The following is a 21026-nucleotide window of genomic DNA, read 5'->3' as shown; positions in this document are numbered from 1 at the left end:
TGTAGTTCTTTAAGTTTGTTTCTTGCCCCGACGAAATTCTTGCCATTGTCACTGTACAGATTGGCACATTTACCTCTACGAGATGTAAATCTTCGCAGGGCTGCGATAAATGCATCTGTGGTGAGATCGGAGACGAGCTCTAAATGTATAGCCTTGGTGGCTAGACAAATGAATAAAGCCACGTATGATTTACAATGAACCTTGCTGCGTGGTGAATGCGATTTCAACAGAAAAGGTCCGCAATAGTCTACATCAGAGTTGAGAAATGGTCTTGACGGTGTGACTCTAGGTGACGGAAGTTGACCCATGAGTTGCTTGGCCATGGTTGCCTTCAACTTGTAACATGCGAGGCAATTGTGAATTACTTGCTTGATTGTACGCCTTGCTCGTACAATCCAGTATTGTTGCCTGAGGGATGACAACAATTACTGTGATCCTGCATGAAGCTGTCTCAAATGTTCCGCTTCTATTATTAGCTGTGTCAGGTAACCTTTCGAAGGTAGAATAATTTGATGTTTTGTTTCATAAGTCAAATTGCTATTCTTGAGTCTTCCTCCAACGCGAAGAAGGTTGTTGCTGTCCAAAAATGGGTGCAGGCTCTTCAATGTGCTGTTGGCTGAAACTTGTTGGTGCCGTTGAAGATCCTGAATTTCAGATTTGTAGCTTGATAGCTGAACAGTCTTGATGCATGTATGCAATGCTGATTGCATTTCCTTTGTTGAAAGACTTGCTTTTATATTGTTGTTGGACTTTCTGCAGTTATGTATGAATCGCTGACAGAAAGCTATCACTCGAGTTAATTTCGATAATTTGGAGAATCGTTCGATTGTTTGCTCAAGCGAATTCTGGCAAATTGATACTGCCGTTATGCTTATTCCCTCCGGAATTTCAACTTTCCTTGGCTGCTGCGTAAGTCGCCAGTTCTCTTTTGTTTCTGTTAACCAATGTGGCCCATGCCACCATAAATGGTTATGTTGTAGTGAAGTGGGTTCAATACCTCTTGAGATTATGTCTGCTGGGTTATCTGCTGAAGGAACGTGTTTCCAATTGCTGCTTTGCGTAATGTCTTGAATCTCTGCTACCCTGTTGGCTACAAAGGTTTTCCATCTGTTGGATGGTGCTGCTAACCATGCCAATGCAATTTGTGAGTCCAACCAGAGATGTATCTCATCTACCTTCAGACGTAAAACTGGTAATACCTTGTGGACTAATCTTGCTAGGAGTAATGCTGCACATAATTCAAGACGAGGTAATGTCACCTTCTTGACTGGCGCTACTCGTGATTTAGCACAAAGTAGATTTACTGCTGTTTCACCTTTGTGGTTAGTTGAATGCACATACAAACATGCACCGTAAGCATATTGAGATGCATCTGCAAATCCATGTATCTGGATATTTCTAACTATTCCATTAATTAGAACAAAACGATTGACTTTGATGTGTTTAATTGCAGGGAGTTGTCTGCGCAACTGTTGCAATTTCTGATTCAAGTCTTGTGGAAGTTCTTCATCCCGCTGATCATTGCATGTCCACAATTGTTGAAGAAATGATTTGTATGTAATAACAATTGGAGTGATGAGACCTAAAGGGTCAATATTGACGCAACGACTGATGCTACCTGTCGTTTAGTGCTTGATATTTCGACATTATTCGCTACTTCAGAAACTTTGCTGTTGATCAGTAGTTTATCTGCAATAGGATCCCAAGATAAGCCTAAAGTCTTCACTTCTGAATCGTGAAATTCGACTGGAAGCTTCATTTCACGCATGGCTTGTGGAACTGCTTCTAGCACTGTCGTGCTGTTCGAACACCATTTACGCAAAGTAAATCCTCCATGCTGCATAATGTTAATTAATTCTGCCTGAATCTGCAATGCTTCAGCTACGTCTTGTGCTCCGCTCACTACGTCATCGACTAACATGTCTTCCTTGATGATACTACTGATGCGAGGATGCCTGCTGATTTCGCTGTCTGCCAGTTGCTGTAAGCATCTAGTAGCTAGGAATGATGCCGAAGCTGTGCCATATGTAAGCGTTCGTAACTCAAAACCTTCAATTGGATGCTTGTTGGAGCTTCTCCACAATATTCGCTGCAATGGATTGTCATCTTTTTGCACCTTAATCATTCTATACATTTTCTCTACATCTCCTGTGAATGCTATAGGATGTGTGCGAAATCTTGTCATGATGGAGAATAAATCTTGTTGTATGGTGGGCCCGACCATCAATATGTCATTGAGGCTCTTGCCACTTGTGGTTTTGGCCGATCTGTCGAAAACAACACGAACCTTGGTTGTGGAACTTTGTGGTTTGATTACTGCGGGATGTGGCAAATAGTAGGCTACCCTATGGTCATGAGATATCGGTAATTGTCCTACAGGTACCATGTGACCTAGCTGTTCATATTCATTCATGAATTCTGTGTAAGGAATCCTTAGTTCCGGTTGATGCTCAAGTCTTTTCTCTAATTGGAGAAATCTCTTGCTGGCATGTTGAAGTGAATCGCCCAATGCTTCTCGGCTTTCTTTGAGTGGAAGTCGAACGATGAATTTGCCTGTTTCGTCCTTCACCGTGTTTTCACAATAGTGATGCTCACAGCTGATTTCTTCCTTTGTTCTATGCCTGGTATATATCTCCTCAAGGTCCCAAAATCGCTGATGCTGTAGGTGGAGACTTTCTTCCATTCGAAGGAAGCATGATATCGATGAATTGTTGCCACTGCATTGTTGTGGAATGCGTCCTGCGACTATCCACCCGAATTCAGTGTTTTGTAGAATCGGCAAATCAGCTGAACGTGTTATGTGATCAGGCTTGAGAATTTCGAAGAAGATCTGGGTGCATATTAAAAGATCTATCTTTGCTGGCACATCAAATGTCAGATCTGCCAATGTTACATGTCTTGGTATTTTGATTGATGCTCGGTCGACTCGATGTGAAGGTAAGTTGCTTGTGAGCCGCGGCAATATTGAGCATTCAATGTTGGAACGCCATGTGCTTATTCTAGATTGCAACTGAATATTCACCTTGAAATTTGCTTGCGACTCAACATTGTTTATGCCTTGAATCGGTAAATGCTGAGGATGTTTCTTCAGTGCGAGACACTGAACCAACTCTTGAGATGCAAAGTGGCTCTGGGATCCACTGTCTAGCAAGGCTCTACAGTATATCCATTGACCTGCATGATTCTTGACCTTTACCACTGCCATGGAAAGTAACACGCGTGATGTATGTTGCCCTTTCAGTGCACAATAAGAAGCTTGTGGAGTTTGATCTTGATTCTCGTTTTGCGTTGCTGGAGAATTTTCATTCTTGCTTTCTTCCGTAGATTCTGTGCTGGAAAATGACGTTCTTGATATACCATCATTATGCAACAATGTGTTATGCTTGCGTGAACATTTTTTACACGAACCTGCCTTGCAAAGACACAGTATGTGATTTGGAGATAAGCAGTTCGTGCAGAGTTTATTCCTTCTAACACAATCATACTTCTGTTTGTTAGTCGCGGCAATAAATGATGCACACCTAAGGAGAGCATGCGGCTCTTTACAAAAGAAACAAGAGTTCGCATTATTTGTACTAATGAAAGATTTCGAAAGACCCTTGTTTGATCTTACATTGTAATGCTGAGGTTTGATTGATTGTTTATTTACATCACTTGGTGCGGGCTGAATGTTTTCCAGAGCTTGACATCGTCTTTCCAAAACCGAAAAGAAATCATCTATGCTGACAAAATCTGTTTCACTATTTTGCAGTTCCCACGCTTTCCTAGTTCCTGAATCTAGCTTAGACACAAAATGCTGAGTGAGTAACATGTCTGCCAAAGGTACATCTGTGTAAAGTGCATTTACTGCATTCAAGTTGCTTGTCGCACATCCCACAAAGGAACGCAATTCCTGAGCACTTTCCTTGCTGACTGCCTTAATGTGCAATATTTCATGAATGTACGATGATGCGATTAGTTTCTTGTTTGAATATCTACTCACTAACAACTTCCAAGCAACTGTGTAGTTTGCCTCCGTGATGGGTAAGTTCTGAATGAGCTTGAAGGCTTCACCCTTGAGCGACGAACGTAGATACTGAAACTTCTGAATGGAAGCGATGTCTTTGTTATGGAAGCGATGTCTTTGTTATTGTGTATTAAAGACGTGAAAGTGTCTTCATAGGACAACCAGTGCCGATAATCACCCTCAAACGTTGGCAATTCTATTGTAGGAAGTTTGAGCTGGGTTGCTGTGACATGCGATGTGTTGACAGCATCATGCTCCGCTTGAACCTTATCATGCTGCGATAATAAAGCTTGCATTCGGGCACTCAACTTGTAGTACGCCGTTTCCAATTCGTCTCTGACGTCACAGTTTCAGCTTCTAACTGATCTTGCACTTGCTCAATGTCCACCCAAATCGGAGACAATGCATTGAAACGAGTACGCACTTCTTCAATGTTTCCTTCACTTTCACTGAATTGATTGACGAAAGTTTCCATTCGAGTGATTTTTCCTTTTACTGTCCCTCGTTGTCTGACGAGACGCTACTGCACTTCGCTCTCACTCATTTTTATGAAGAACACGAAAGGTTAAAGGAAATAAATGCAAGGAAATGAGCCAGACAAAGTAAAATATACTTACCGACCTCCTGCGCCGTTGTCGTGAAGAAAATGATGCATGAAAAGTATCGTCTAGCTGTTTACATTCCTTTGCTGCGAACGACAATGGAGCTGCATTGTTGGCAATATGGCTGCTGTAAAAAACTGTTGTTTCCGCACTGCACTAGCACTTGACCTTGAACTTGAACAGAATGTCACGTAGCTGAAACATCCGTGCCGGTAAGGACCAAAAATGAATGAGTCCGGTCACTGGACCAAAATAAATGTTTTGTGTGTGGCCACTAATGAACCAAAATGTGCTTGCCTGTTGGGCCGAGATGGGTCTGTCTAATTTGTACGATGCACGCCAAAGAAAATGAAAGTACTTACTGCGTGTCGCTATCATAAACCCATACCTCTGGAGTGGAGGATTCGGATGATTGCAAATGACACTCACTGATAATAACGAAGATATATTGACTAAAACAAAAGATTACATGTATGTACAAACTTGCTGCAATGCAACGTGATGGACGGAATGAAATGCTCGCACACACTCGGCCATATTGTCTCGCGAACCGACTGAGCGTCACTCTCTCTCTCTGTTCGAGAGTAAACATAAAACATAACTGAATTTCCCTGACATCTATTGTTAAAAATTACAAACATATCAATTATGACTTCAGACACAGATTCAAGTTGCAGAAGTACTGTACATCCCAAGTATTTTCAGTCTGTCATAGGCCGTGTCCAAATTGGCAAGCGCTCGATCCCATTCTCTCCCGTTGCTTTTGTGTGCTGTCGAAATCGTCCAAATCTACATGTCCCCTTGTAGTATGGTTGCTACTTTTCCCACCAGGTGTCAGCTCAAACTTTATTACCCATTGCACTCTGGGGTGCAGGTGCACAGTACAGAAGCAGAAGGCAGATGCCAAGTAAACATCACAATGATTTCTACCTATTTACTTTTCATATTAAAAATGTGATTTCTTCAATTAATATTTTTCTACATACAGTGTTATCAAAAAAATATCAAAGTAACACTGAGTTTTACGTCATCTATTCAGTAAATGTTGCCTCTGCAAAGTGGCAGTTGCATTATGGCTGCCAGGTGCAGGGCCCCAGTGAATTAAAGCCTACACGTGTTGCACCTTCCACCTCTCCCCTCCAACTCCACTTGCAAGGGTGGAATGGTGCTCTAAAGTGTATGTTACCGTAGGATCCGAGCGCTTCAAGTTCTGTCGGTTGCGGGGCTTTTTGAGTCAGCTGTGAACATGGTGCCAATCAGTTCTTTCCTGCTAAGGTTATTCCTGCGTGTAAGTGTTGCCACCTATGAATCAGAACTTTGTCAGCATCATCAGGCTCTTCAGCCTGAGTGGCAAAGTACATGTTATAAGGAGGAAAGTTGCATCAGAAAATTACCATCTAAAATACGATGAAACCTGTAAAATATCCACAGGTATTTATTCAGGGATGGTCCCTCTGATAAAACATTAATATCCACAAAATTATTCGAAGGGACTGTGTAAAACATTGTAATACTCCAAAAACTGAACCTGCTTTGCAACACAAGGAAAATGCCTCATTAAGCAATCAATGTGCCATTCTTAAGTTGATAAGTTCAGCATGAGACTATATTTTCAATAATGCTGATGGAATAAATCAATAATGTTCGTTAAATCACAATGGCTCCTTTCTACAAGAATATAATTATTCTTTCGTTGCTTCTGTAACCACACATGTATGTCTTTCCAGTGACTTATTGCAAGGGTTGGTAGGGCCCCCTCGATGGCGCAGTGGTAGAGTCCTCGCATTGTAATCAAGGGGTTGAGGCACATCGTGGTTCGGATTCCACTTTAAACTATGGGTCCAGTCCCGAGTAGCCTCACTGTGAATAAAGTGGATTTAAAACAACAAATCAAAATTAAAAAATCAAATTATTGCAATGGTTGGCTATTGTACTTGACCCAATAAAATTAACTTATTGTGCGAGGCAGATTCATATGAACCAAAAGTAGCCCCCCAAAAAATACATTTACCTCAAAATGACAAAAATGTATTCACTTGTTTAAATTGATTCATTGAGAAGTTTGTTAAGGAGTTTAGTTTGTGTTTTAAGTCCACTTTATGCACAGTATGGCTAATCAGGACTGAACCTACAGTTTAAAATGGAATCCGAACCCCTATATGCCTCCACCGGGTATCGAACCTGGGACCTTTTGATTACAAGGCAACAATGCTGTGCCATCAGGGAGGCATCATTTGTTAAGGGGGATTCTCAAATTCGGTTTTCACGAAATCAAGAAAAATAATGTGTGACTGAAGAAATTGTACAGTTTGTGAAGATAATTACTTTTAACACGTTGCATGTTTTAGGCTGTCTCAATAGTATAAAAGTAAAAGTTATTTGTTGCAAATAATATTATTTGCCCAGAGATATGATAATCTACATAGGCATCACGCCTGCATTATACTTATTTTAGCATGTGTTGGGCTCTGATTCGGGTCTGGTTATAACTGTTTGGATATATGCAGTTTACTGCCACACAAGCAGTCATTCTTCAATCTGGTCACAAACTACACAAGCTGGAAACATTGTTAGGATGCAATGGCGACACCAACCCTGCCTGTTTATGACCTGCGAGGGGTGGAAATGCGACTCCCTCAAAATTCCTAGATACATCGAAGTGCTCGGTTCCTACACTGACATCCACTATAGGCAACATCTGCTGCCTAATAGGTAGCCATAGTCAAGGTGAAGTGATCAGCATGAGACTCCAGCCAGTACTCCTTCCCCCAGATTCACCAGAGACTCTTTGATTAGAGATTGGGTGATCATTGGAACTGGGATGTTGCTTGAAAACTCCACCTGAGATCACTCACTTCGGGAATCAACTACACTTTCTGTAAAAACAACCCATGCACCCTTGTAACTCAGTCCCATAATTGCTGCAGAGAATGGGTTCCCAGAGTACATTGCGCTGCGTGATGGTGTACTCTAGCAGACAAAATATCAACTTCTACATCAGCGTGTGTGTTCATTGTAACATCTGGTGTAGAAAAAAATATTACTGAGGAGTCATGATACTGACTGATAGCCTTCATACCAAGCAAATGCAAACAAATAAAGAGTGCAGATGCAATCTTATGTCGTGGAGGATAAATGTTATCCTTCATTCACCGTTGAGGTGTGCCTGGGAACACTGAAGCAGCCTTTCTTTGTTGGTGGCTTCTAAGCTGCACAATTAGGATAGTGATTTCTGTAGGAAGAGGGAAGGGTTGTTTTATACGTATATGAAAAGACAATATCATAAAATTTATGTACCTTACGGTTGTATTTCAGAAGCGTTCTGCATCCTCATCTCATGGTAGTGAAGAAACTATGCCTGCTCCAGTATCTGATAGGGGTTTCCCTCCTCCAGAAGTGACAACAATAAAGTCTGAAATGGAAACTGTTGTTTCATTAGTTTGTGAACAATCATCTCTGGAGAATGTTTGGCTTCCAGACGAGTCATGTGTCAAGACTGAAACCAAATCATTCGAAAATCCTCCTAATGTTGACATCAATTTATCCAGTCAGTACATAAATGAAACTTTAGTTGATAAAGTTGAAAGTGAGAGTGATGAAAAATTGATGCATTTTGAAGGCACAAGTGAGGAAGCTCCTAGTGAACAGAATGTTTCTGAAAGTGAAGGATTTTATCCGTATGACTGTAAACAATTTGTGGAGAAAGTGCCAACTGAGGATAGTGACAATGATGCGTTAGTATTAAGTGATGATGAGGACAGGAAGAAGAATGCAGTGATCACCGAAGAAGTGGAAGACCAAGGGACAGATCTTGGAGAAAGGTAGGTGCAGGAAATTTTAGTACAAGGATTGAAAGTGAACATGACAGTACTAAAGTTCAAAATTGGACCTTACTATGTACAAGTTACAATGCAATTAATTTATTGAATATTGTCACCAATCCTGCATTGGTAGTGGGTTATTCCATACAAGATCATCCAGGTATCCACCCCACCATCTCAGATTTGGATGAAATTTGGTGTGTAATGTCTGTGGATAAATATAATAACCCATTTTTTTTCATTTTAGGAATATCAACTCTAGTTTGAAATTTATAGTTCTTTAAAATTTTCTTCCATTTGATCGAATTTTTTGTGAATTTATATGCTCTAAGGTAAACGTCCCTAATTTCGACAATGTGCCTAAATTCAAAAGGGTATTTGAAAAATCGTAAAAGATAAGGAAACTATGCAATGCAGAAAATCGTGCATGTATCATGCAACAGTGTACAGGTTTACCCCACGTCGTGAAAAGGGCAGTTGCACCAGATGAGACACAGCAGCAGCGCGGGAGAAATTATGACGGCACTATTTGTTAACTGCGAAAAATCGACTGATTTTTAGTGGATTTCATAAGAAGGTAAATTTTCTACGTAAGGTTTTTACCAGTTTTGTGTTGTTTCAAAACAAATTTCAATACTTTATTATTGTTTTAGAGCTGTTTTCTGAGCTTCCTAATCTGTTGCGGAAGACAAAGGTTGTTCATGTAACAAAATAAGGGGGGTGTCGAACATATGAGCACAAAAATGGATGGTGCACCAAATTTCGACAAGCGTCGAAATTTATTCGAAAATACACTATGTTGGGTTTTGATGTGCATTGAAAGGCATGTTGTTTACCATTCATGAAAATACCAGTTTCATTGCCCTACGGCAATTGCAACATTAATCCGACAGGGGGTGTCGAAGTTTGGTGCCGTGCATGTCGAATTTTGGGACATTCCCAGAAACGTCATTTCTGGGCATTTTGCATACTTTTTCTCTCTTGTGTCATTGCTATTTCCATGAAATCACTCGTTCTTCCTGCGTCACTAAATGTGAGGGACCTGAACTATACAAAATTGCAATAATAATACCAAAAAATGTCACGTTATAATTAAGTGTTTATATTGGCTTAATGTGATAAACTGAACTAAAACTCCATGCAAATTAAATAGCCGAATGATGAAAATTTTGTCTTGTGTACGATTTTTTAATGTTCTTAACAATTGTGAAAATGTTGCAAAATTTGCCTGATTAATGATAAATATTACACAGAACTTAAATTTGGCCTCTTACAGTACACGATTTTCCTTGTTCTACGATTTTGTGAAAAATGTAGGAGTGTGTGGGACAGAATTTTTTGGGTCGGGGTGGGAAACGTTCAAAATTTCCCAAAGCTCTGGAAATCTCAAATTCTACATGTCATTTTCACTGTACGTGATTGTTTTTGCATTTCTGGTACAAAAACGAACAATTTTCGTTAAGTTCTAGCCATTTACAATGCAGAAACATTGAGGAACAAAGGTTGTACACCGGAGCCGCTTGATAATTAATTTACATTAAACTCAGCCTAATTTGTTCCTTACTTTAGCTTCATTTGGCCAAGTCCAAAAACTTCCAAGAAAGCAAAGAGAAAGACTGCCTGCTGTGATTACATCTCCTTAAGTGATCAAATACTATACAAAGGAGGAGGATTGTTTTCATGTTTTAAGTCCACTTTATGCACAGTAAGGCTAATCGGGACTGGACCTGCAGCTTAAAGTGGGATCCAAACCACTATGTGCCTGCATCGGGGATCGAACCAGGGACCCCTTGATTACAAGGCGATGACGCTACCACTGCTAACAAAGGAGAAAGAGCATCAAGCAGATGAGACAAAAGAACTAGAGAGCTGAAGAAACTTGCTGCACAGAACTAGAAGACAAAGAGTTTAGGCAAAAAGGGAAAGAAATGGCTTGATGTGAGTGACTCAGAATCTTCAGATGAAAGTGCACTGTCATTGAAAAAAAAAAAGTGATTCTCACTGGCAAGAGGAGGAGTCTGATGAAATGACATTAGAGATTGTCAATGAAAGTGATGTAAAAGGGGATTTCATTTTTGTGGATTTTTTAGGGGGGAAAAGAAATGCATCAAAATTTACTTACCTCTGTGTTGTTCAGGAGATCCTGGAAGATGTAATAAAAGTGATTGGACTTAAGAGTGTTGATGTGACCAAGAAGGAATTTGTCACCAATGAAAGGAATGTTTCATTCATATCAGACCCTCAAATTATTGGTCCTGTTGAGTTGCCAGATTTGGTAATGAAGGGGGAAAGGGTCAGATATGTTTTCAAGAAAAAAAGTAAATGTCTAAGACTTAGGTCTTTGATTTTGAGGACTCACACCTAACTTCAGACAGAAAGTTGTTTTGCATTTGTTTAAAATTTATGTTAATTAATTATTAGTGTTATATATAATGTTATCAATATCACAGATACCAACAGCAATTGTTCCTTAGCATCTAGGCTTGGCTAAGTAGCTAAATGTTATAGTTAGTCCTCAAAATTTTTTCCTTGATTTTGATACACCATTGGGAATCACCCTGTAAAACTATGTTTCAAAGTTGTAATATAAACACAATCAACATTTTCAGTGTTTTATTTGCTTTGATGTACCTAGCCTTTGGCATGGTAAGTAATTCATGTTAATATTTTAAATTTTGTTGTGCATAAAAGAGGGGGGTTAACAACAAATCTTTTTTTGTTCAGTTCATGCACTGATAAATCTGTAAATTTAGTTGAATATAATGAAATGCCAATAGGAGGACATGTGCAGTTATTGGTATTATTAACATCTGCATATTTAGTGTCTGATGTTGAGATATAAGGGGGTGTCGAATTTCGGTACACAAACTGTCGAAATTAAGGACAGGGTGTCGAACTTAGGGACATATTGTAGGATTCACTTTTTGATTTTTTCATAATTATGTAACATAACTGTTGGAATGCAAAATACTTTTTGGGTTAAAGTAGAATCTTTAAACTTTCAGGCAAAAAAAAAAAAAATACTCGCATTTATGAAATACGAAAGCCACTACAAGCAATTAACTGCAAAAATTTTCCTTAACCTGTCGAACTTAGGGACGTTTACCTTACTTCACATTGCTTAAAAGTTTCAGACCCAATTATTAACATGAAAGTTTGAAATTTGTCATAATACTTAATCAAAATTTTATGGGGATTTCAAATATCACGTAAAATGTAATCATATATCTCCAAATGCTTGCAATGTGAAAAAGTGTGGTGTTTAATATGCACATATTTGCCTCTGTAACTTTTCTATTAATTTTTGCAAACTTGGACTAATTCCCATCAGTGTTGGCTATTTTGCCTCTTTTTTGTATAAACAAAATACAACTGTGTGGTTTGCTGTTTATACAGATATTCAAGTTTGTAAAATATAGACCATTGTGAACCACACAATGAAATGCATGGTTTTTACTAAGCACAAGTAGAAGCACCTGTTCAACCATATTCTGGAAGTATGTACATGTGTCATTCCACATCAAATCGACGAAAATAAATGCACTTTTCAGATTCATGTCAAGTAATTCAAATAAAATTTACATGATTGTCTCTACCCATGAAATGATGACAATGAATATTTTTTTCAGATTTTTCAGTTGCTCAGTTATTTTGTGTAGGCCCCCTAAAAAAAAGTCGAAAAATTGCAAAAATTAAGGTTCAGGTAATTACAAGAAATCGTTTTTCTCAGCTCCTATAAAAGCTAGAGAGTTCAGTTTGGTTTCGTTTTAAAGCTCTTGGAATGGGCTATCATATATGTCACTTGGCAAGGTTTTGTGACATTAATAGTTCATAGTTCAATGTCACCAAAAAAATTATATGACCCCGTATATATCCAAAAGTATATTTTTTAAAAATCTGGAAAACAAATTGCTTACTAATGTGTTTTACATGTGGTAAACATTTCATAATCGTATTGCAATGGGATCATGGTGAAATAAAATAATGAACTTGAACCTACTCACCACTTGATTGCAATTTGTATTGCTTCCGAGGATATTTACAGAAGAATTACACAGTGTACACTTCTTTTTTACAACTTCTGGTTAGCATTGTCCACTTCTTGCTTTGAAAGGTTGTAAACTCTTCCTGTTGGATTTACCCTGGGGTCTACTATTGAAATAACATCACTCCTATCGGATGGAAGGTGAAGGTCCATGAGGATGTAAGAACATCTTCACTGTTTGATGTTCCTCATCCGAGTCTAAAACACACCCTAACCACCAGTGTCCCATCATATCTGCAGATCTAGAACCCAACCATTTCTGTGATTTCATGATCACCATCAAAAGTTGTTTTGCTTTCTACTCTTGAGTTGTTAAAGAATGAAAACACCCTCACTTGCAGCTGATTCATGTTCAGTGGAACAAAGGAGTGTGGTTTCTTGTCTGAGTACCTGGTATAGTTCTTGCTGTCATTGTCGTGAGTTTCAAAACCTCTTCTCCTTTATGCTGTTCAATTGTACTGTACTGGAAACGTATCGACTCAATGTGTCCATTTGCCCAGTCATACAACTGTCGTGGAGTCATGATCTGGTCATTGTAGGTCATTTGAAGACTGGCTTTAGCTGCAAGTCCTTTAACAGTCCCACCCACACTTATCACATGCACTTCTGCCATGTGGTGTGGCAAAAGGATGCCACTCTGATTTGATCCCAAAGTCTGATTCATGGTAACAGAGGTTGAGAAAATTGAGCCTGTTTTTATATGGAGAGGCAACACCATCACCGTAGTAATAGATCAGGCTTGGTTTTGTGGTAAAATGAGACTGCATGAAACCAATTAGGTATTTCTGGAAAAGGTGCACCGCTATTGTGTAATGAGTGAGGCAGTCAGAAATGATGACAAGAGTTGTATGCATCAATGTTTTTATTGTTAGATCTTCTAAATAGATTGTGAAGGGGTGAACTGTTGCCTGTGCATTGTTCCAGTGGAAACCTTGGGCTGCATCCTGGAGAATGAATGAACAGTTCTCAGCGAAGTCGCAGATTACAAGAAATCCACCTTCTTTCAGAGATTGCTTCAGATGGGTGAGGTAACTGGACTGTTGACTAGCAAGAAATGAGTATTGAAGAAGTTTTGGCAGTTTTTCAAAAAGTATACTGATGAATTCTTCAGTAGATTTGACTAATGTCTCAAGAGATGTTCTTTTTTCAACTTGTATCCACTGTTTGTAGGTGATGTTTTGAATGCAGTTGAGCTCGAAAGCTTCTTCAATCTTCCCTTGACTTCTTCAAACCCAGAACAGATTTTGCAATCTCCAAACTAGCAAGTTTCAGTTGGATTAGCACACACTACATACATCATAATATCTTTGTAAGACTTGATTGGTCTATCACCTTCCATCAGTTCTTTCATCCTACAATGCATAACCATAAGTTTTGGGTTTTGGTGCATTGTACATACACAAACACTGTGGGTTCCACTTGCACTGGCAAGAACACAGTACTTAGGACTGAGTTCACAAAACTTGGAAAATCCTATTTTCAGCAGTGGATATATCTGTTTCTGCTGCTTCAAAATCTAAAGTTTTACCAGGTTTAGGATCAGGACATGACATCACACCTTTTTCTTGAACCAGGCTTTTAGCTTTCCTTGCAATGTAGTCTGATATGCAATGTAGTCTGATATTCCAAATTCATCTTAAATGTCTTTCAAAGTCCAGCTTTTAGTGAGCGTTGTCAATATTTGCATCCTGATGCTCTTATCATCTGTAGTATTACATTTTTCCTTCAATTGGTTGATAATTTCACGGTCAGAGGAGAGAGGAATAGCATCTTGTTCAGGATCTGAATCTATGTTCAATACTCTGCTTTTGAACACTGCTGCTGCTTTCCTAAGCTTTTCCTGAGGGTATTTCTTCTCACATAAACATCTTTTCTGAATAGGTGTTTCTTTAAAAGCAATCAAACTTGTTCAGAACATTTAGAGCTTCATCTTTTTCTGGGGTACACAAAGGATCTAATTGTTGAAATTCTTCAACAGAACTAGATTCTAAATTATGTCTGTTTTCTGCAGATTCTTCTAACTGTTTGTGGCAGTATCACAAATTTTGTAACCTTGTTTAAGAAAAGTAAATGTTTGCACCAAGTTCTTGGTTACAGTTCTTAGGTTTTTCTTGAAGGAATTATGACTTGACTTTTCAAATGGATTGCAACAGTACATTTTACTTGAAGCTGTTGAAGTTGATGGTTCCATGCTGGTCTCTGAACTCTGGTCCAAGGCAGTGATAAACTAAGTTGTTTTTTCCAAATCTGTAAACAGAAAGGTAGAGCTAAAACAAAGATCCTCTTGGGCAGTACACTACTGAACCTTCTGTTCCAAGAGATGATCACAGACGGAATGTTGCTTGTCTGAACAGGATGAAACATGTATTCTTTTGCTGACACTAGGAGTGCATGTCATGACATGCTACCTCATCAAGTGACAGTGTCACCCACTCCTAAATGTTAAAGGCCTCCCCGATGGTGCAGTGGTAGCATGGTCGCCTTGTAATCAAGGGGTCCCGGGTTCAATACCCAGTGGAGGCACAAGTGGTTCGGATCCCACTTTAAACTGTAGGTCCAGTCCTGATTAGCCTTACTGTGCCTAAAGTGGACTTAAAACAACAAATCAATCAAATCCTAAATGTTAATTATATTGATTTCTTATATTGTGTCGAACTAAAAGGAAGACTCGGAGGGGAGGATTTTCATTGATTGAATCTCAATTAACAATTGCCACAGAGGGGGAAAAATTGCAATATTCAGCTGTACCTAATTGTTCCAAAATTATTTTTTAATATGATCCCATTGCAATCCCATTATGAAATGTTTACCACATGTACAACACATTAGTAAGCAAAATATATTTTTTCAATTTTTTTTTTAAAAAAATACTCTTTTGGGTGTAGGAGAAGGTCGTCATAATTTTTTTTTGGTGACCTTGAATTATTAATGTCACAAAACCTTGCCAAGTGACATATCATATGAAAGCCCATTCCAAGAGCTTTAAAAGGGAACCAAATTGAACTCTCTATCTCTTATAGGAGCTGAGAAAAATGATTTTTTGTAATTACACAAACCTTACTTTTTGCAATTTTTTTGACTTTTTTTACATCCTTCACAAAAAGCTGAGCAACTGAAAATCTTTTTTTTTTGTATCACTATAGATATAATCCATTCTGTGAATTTTGTTGAAATTGGTGATGGTCAAGTTGTGTGGCTTGTTGATTTGACATGGAATGACCCACATACTTTTTTTTTTTATATAGAATAATCCATTTATAGAATGATTTCAGAGGGAAGTCAGCATACCACTACCGACAGTGTTGCATATTTTGTGAAAGTGACTATTGAATTATTGGGAGTAGTAAGCTCAACTAAGTCCCCCCCCGAATGTTTCTTAAGAGCATGAGGAATTATTTCAACAAGTCTCTTTCGTGCACTCATTTGGCTGTGAACTGGGACATCCACCCTCATGCCTATTGCGCCGGCCCACATAGACCAACTTTTGCCCTTAGTATACATTTTGCATGTGACGTGATATTGTTAAATTGGCTGCATTACCCCACCTCCTTCTTACCTCTCCAGCTACTTTTTTATTGTGCTGTAGCTGACATGAAGATGACATAATGTTGTTATCCTGGAATCATTTATTTTCGATTTCATACGACCATCGGTGGATTTGATGGGTGATGTTACCGGATCTAGATGTGCCTCCCACCCCTTTAACACCTAAAATTACCGCAGGAGGCACTTTATCCAACCTTTGTAAAACTAGCTCCTTGAAAGTCAGTTTTAACTCCCTTTAAGGTGGTTAGCTGTTTTATGCACATCAGTTTTGGCAACACTGCCACGATTTTCATAGAAGGCAAGGAGAAATGCATTGCAGTTGTGGGAGTATTATTTTATTGTTTCTCTTGGGAATAATAAACTTGGATGGCATAGAAAAAGATATCAAAGAAGGAAAACAGATTGAGGATCTAATTGACAGCAGAAAAGTCAAAACTTCCATTTGATTAGCTGTAACTTGAAGTTGTCATGAGGAATACATGGGATTCTGAAAATTGTTATTAATCATATTTTCAAATATCGTGTCTACCTTAATAATCAACATAAAAAAACTGGGAGAAATTCATACTTTCTCATCATATTTTCAAATATTGTGTCTAGCTTAATAATCAACATAAATAAATACATTGGGAGAAATTCATACTTCCTCATACACTGTGTTTCTTTTAGTAGTATTAGTAGTAGTAGCAGTGCTCATTCGGACGATATTGAAATAAATGTACAACCAGTTTGAAACTGTAACTCTTCCCCTTAAGCTGTTTACAATTGTTGATGTCACAAATATTTAAAGCACTAATTTACAACTCTTTCTGGCAAGTCCCACTTCTTAATTTGGTTTTTGGGGAGTTTTATTTGAGCTAGGTTTCTATGAAAGAATCCATATGGTAAAATCTGTGTTGAGTCCATCCAGACCAATGCTGAGTGCCGTTGAAGACAGCATTAAATTTACTAAAAGATAATGAAATAAAATTCATGATTATTTGCACCCTGTCCCTCATTATAAAAATAATATGTCAATTGTTAAAATACCTTTTACAATTATCCTCGGTTAATATTCTTTTTGATTGTTCAAGGATTTTCCATCAAATCTCGACCCCTTCTTCCTCTTTCACAGGGTTTCTTGTTCAAATTCTGCCACTCCAGTCCCAGCAAGCATTGCTGAGAAGTTTTTGATATCCTTTCATCATAAACCAGGAAGACAAAATTTTGTGAGGTTTTTACACCGTAATGTCAACCTACCATTCCTAAAGTAGTAGAGCTTTTTGATATATAAAAGCTGACCTAAATTATTACTGTCATGTTCATTTACAATCTGACATTTGAAGTTTCTTATGTTTTTTTTGTCTCTTGTTTGATGTGTGTAGCTTGAAAAGAGCGAATAGAATTTCCAGGTGTGGCTGCAGTGCAGGGTTATCTGGGGTAGTGGGTGGCAAGTCATCAAGCAATGATCAGTACTGATCTATCACTACCCCAAACAGTTGATCATGTCTGTTTGCAAACAGATTATGAATATTTTTCTAGATATTATCATGGGATACAAAGTACATAGATATGTTTTTTTTGACTGAAATATACAAGTGTGAGAACTTAAGTATCATATTTTAACTTTTGGATATGGAAGAAATAGAATGAAATGGTATAGCTGTACTTTTATTACCACATTTAATAACTACTTTGAGGGCCTCCCCGATGTTGCAGTGGTAGCGTTGCTGCCTTGTAATCAAGGGGTCCTGGGTTCGATACTTGGTGAATACACATAGTAGTTTGGATCCCACTTTAAACTGTAGGTTCTCAATCAAATAACTATTTTGAACATCTTTAAATTACGGAATTACCCGGTATGTCTCAATATCAGCAGCAGTTGGTGAGAGCAATAGTGGTATTGGCTCAAAATAGTGTGCCAACCCTAGTACATGTACCTTGTTGTACACAAAGTATTTACAAAGGATGTAATTCAATTGGCTTTATCATATTTTCTATATAATTTGTAAAAAAACAAATAAGTAAGATTAGTGTTATGCTGTATAAGAGATGCAGTTCATTGACTTTGATCTCAACATCTTTTTATTGCTAATGTTTAAGCCAAAAAAAAGAAGTCTTTTTTTTAAAAAAAAAGAAAATTGAGAACAAAAAGTTCTTCACGACTGATACTTCAGTTACTTCACCACCCACCTTTTAGGTTTCAAGTTAACCACTACTAAAGTACTGCTTAGGACCACTTTCCCTCCCTTATAGTTATTTGAGTCTCCCACGCTTCAGAATGTATGGAATCAAATATCTTTTCAATGAGACAATAATCGTAGAAATATATGTGTAAAATCGACCCTGATAGTTGTAGCCCATAATCAACTATTTCATTTTCATATATGGTTATGTATTGGTACAGTCCCACAGAATTAACTTGAGAGAAATGGCTGCTCTGTGAGTGATGCAACTGCACTCGAATTGGCTAGAGCGGGAGACTTATTGGGCCAACGGAAACTCTAATGTTCGGGCACGCGAAATGTTACCAACTGTTGAAAGGACTCACATGCAGTGACTTGTGAAGCAAGCGAAGTGTCAGTGCATAGAGCTTTCTTTCTGATTTTTTATTTCTTGTATTAGTGAGTGTCTGTGTGCAATTCTTTCGACAGCGCGATACATGGATAAAAGCCAAATCAGAAAAGAAAGAACTGCACATTCACACAACGAAGTGTACGTATTCTCATTGACGAGGGATTCCAATAAGTATCAGTTGAAGATTGGAGGAAAGTGGTTGAGAATGCGCGTAAATGGGAAAAATTTTATTGGGAGAAGGACTGTATCATCGAAGAAAATATTGACAATTTCATCATCAATATTCGGGAGTCAAGTCTTTTGTCGAATTCTTCTTCAGACAGTGAACAAGACGACTGCGACATAACAGAGCTTGACGGAGACTCCAAGGATGATGACCTCAGGTGTTTTCAAATTACGGATTAAAGGTGAAGAATAAACTGTTTATCCATTTATTGTGTAAGAAAGAATACTTACAATGCTTATAATTTTCTTAGCATGTCCTCTTAATACAGTGATATTTCAATTACACAATGTAATTATTTTTCAAATCTCCCATCTCCCGTTGTCAGCTGATTGCCCGAGATTCGCTTGAGAGTCAAGCGTTCGCTGCAGGTTGGTACTCCTGCAGTGGCATCGGCAGTCATTTCTCTCAAGTTAATTCTGTGCGACTGTAAGATAGATTAAATTACATTTTAACATGGAGATGATGACTATGTTTACTTAAGTTTCAATTTCACTGTGTCTTTCACTTGATGATTCATATTTGAAGGCCCACTACAACAGGAAAATTACTATTGTATGTGTGCTACTGGGCTTTGAGCGAATACCACTCATTTTGCCTGTTCGAGCACCTGTCAATTACGTACACTGTCTAGCGTCATCCTTACGAACTATTAGACACTCGAACAAATAGCCCTTGCTGCAGCACTCTACCCACTACTAACCTGCACTGCAGCCTAAGGCCCAGGAACATCGAGAATGGTGAAATGATGCATGCACCCTTGTCAGCTGTCAGGGGGTTTGATGAACTTACTTTATTGCATTCCAAGGTAGGTCATAAGGTGAAAAGTGATAATATGATTTCCAATTTATTTGATAATTTCAGTTACATGAAAATATTTGTATGTATTTTGTATTATCATTTTTGTGTGTGCATGCAGTTGGTTATGAAGAGAAACCAGTATCTGTAATGCTGTTTTAACTGTAGTAATGAAATTGGATAAATTGGTACGGGATGATGGGTTTAAAATCTCAGTTTTCGGCATTTGAGCACTGCATGGGATGTGGACTTCTGCATTCAACTGTTTACCTTTTACCAGGTAGGCTTTTTACTATTCCTCCTCCATAGTTTTGCAATGCTGAATTTTGTGCGTGATTTATAGCGACATATTTTTATTCAATAAAAATAAAATGTTGAGGAGACTGCATCCTGATATAACCCCTAAATGCTGAGCCTGATTTTCCCTCGTTAGACATTACCGAGCCTTTTTCCAACTGGAAATTTAAAATTATGCAAAGCTTTAAATAACATAACACCATTAAGCCTTGTTTCCATGATTATGAAAAACTAAATATGCTGACCAAGGCAGTAATTTATTTTATTAAAAACATAAACTAACGTAACGTTTCAACCTTCTAGCAAGGTCTTCTTCAGACTCTGTATCAAGTACAAAAGTAACCAGATACAACAAAAGGGCATTATATATACACAAACATTAATCCCTCCAGACTATTTAGAAAGTTGTTTGGAACTTTCTAGCAGATGACTTTCACTTGCCAACTTTACTTTCACCTAAAAGGCTAAACACAATTACTTCCATATAGAATGTGGTTGGACTTATAATCTCACGCACTTTTCCCTTCATTTTTCTTCCTTCTCCTCTCCTCTTTCTCTCTTGTCCTTTCCACTCTTTCCAACATCTTCTTCCATTCTTTGTTTAACTTCAGTCCCCCATTCCAGTTCATTGTGTCTTCTTCACCTTTCTTCTCTATTTCCTTGGCTTCCTTCCATTTTCTCACTAGCATTCTCTTCTCCCTTCCTATCTGCTTAGCCTCATCCCACTCTATGTCATGTCCTGTTTCTCTCGTGTGTTTAAATATTGCATTTCTCTCTCTCTTAAGTCGTACATCATCCCTATGTTGTTTCAACCTGTCTTTCAGCCTTTTTTTCCTTTCTCCTATGTACACACTCTGACATTCTTTACATTTTACTTCGTAGATAATCCCTTCCTCTTTCTCTTCTGTTTTCCTTTTTCTTGTTAGCATTCCTCGCTATTCCTAAGATGCTTCTCCCTCCCTTCCTGTAAGTTTTAATTCCCGCTTTCCTAAGCACTTTGCATATCTTTTCTGTGGTCTTCCCCATACTCCTTATTCCAAACCTTCTCTCCTCTTTTTCTTTCTCTTCCAATTCTCCCCTGCCCATTTTCTTACTTCTTCTGTTTATGTCCAGTCTATCCTGCTTCTCATAG

The 21026-nt window shown here is 38.3% G+C and overlaps 1 protein-coding gene across 6 annotated transcripts in view; it reads left to right on the top strand.

Annotated features, from left to right (window-relative positions):
• Positions 1-21026, top strand: part of LOC145996605 (uncharacterized) — a 62275-nt gene that overhangs the window by 9882 nt on the left and 31367 nt on the right. For 5 of the 6 annotated variants that reach the window (XM_083133171.1, XM_083133172.1, XM_083133174.1 and 2 more), the window contains exon 3: positions 7924-8429. In XM_083133171.1, coding sequence (XP_082989297.1) covers positions 7924-8429 — 506 coding nt within the window. The remainder of the gene's footprint in view (positions 1-7923; positions 8430-21026) is intronic. The other variant, XM_083133175.1, reaches the window with a different exon arrangement.

Source organism: Lepisma saccharinum, chromosome 12 (genome assembly GCF_977018435.1).
Source record: "Lepisma saccharinum chromosome 12, izLepSacc3.1, whole genome shotgun sequence".
NCBI classification, from domain to species: Eukaryota; Metazoa; Arthropoda; class Insecta; order Zygentoma; family Lepismatidae; genus Lepisma; species Lepisma saccharinum.
Note: the sequence above shows the minus strand (reverse complement) of the source record. Positions and strands in the feature narration are given on the sequence as shown.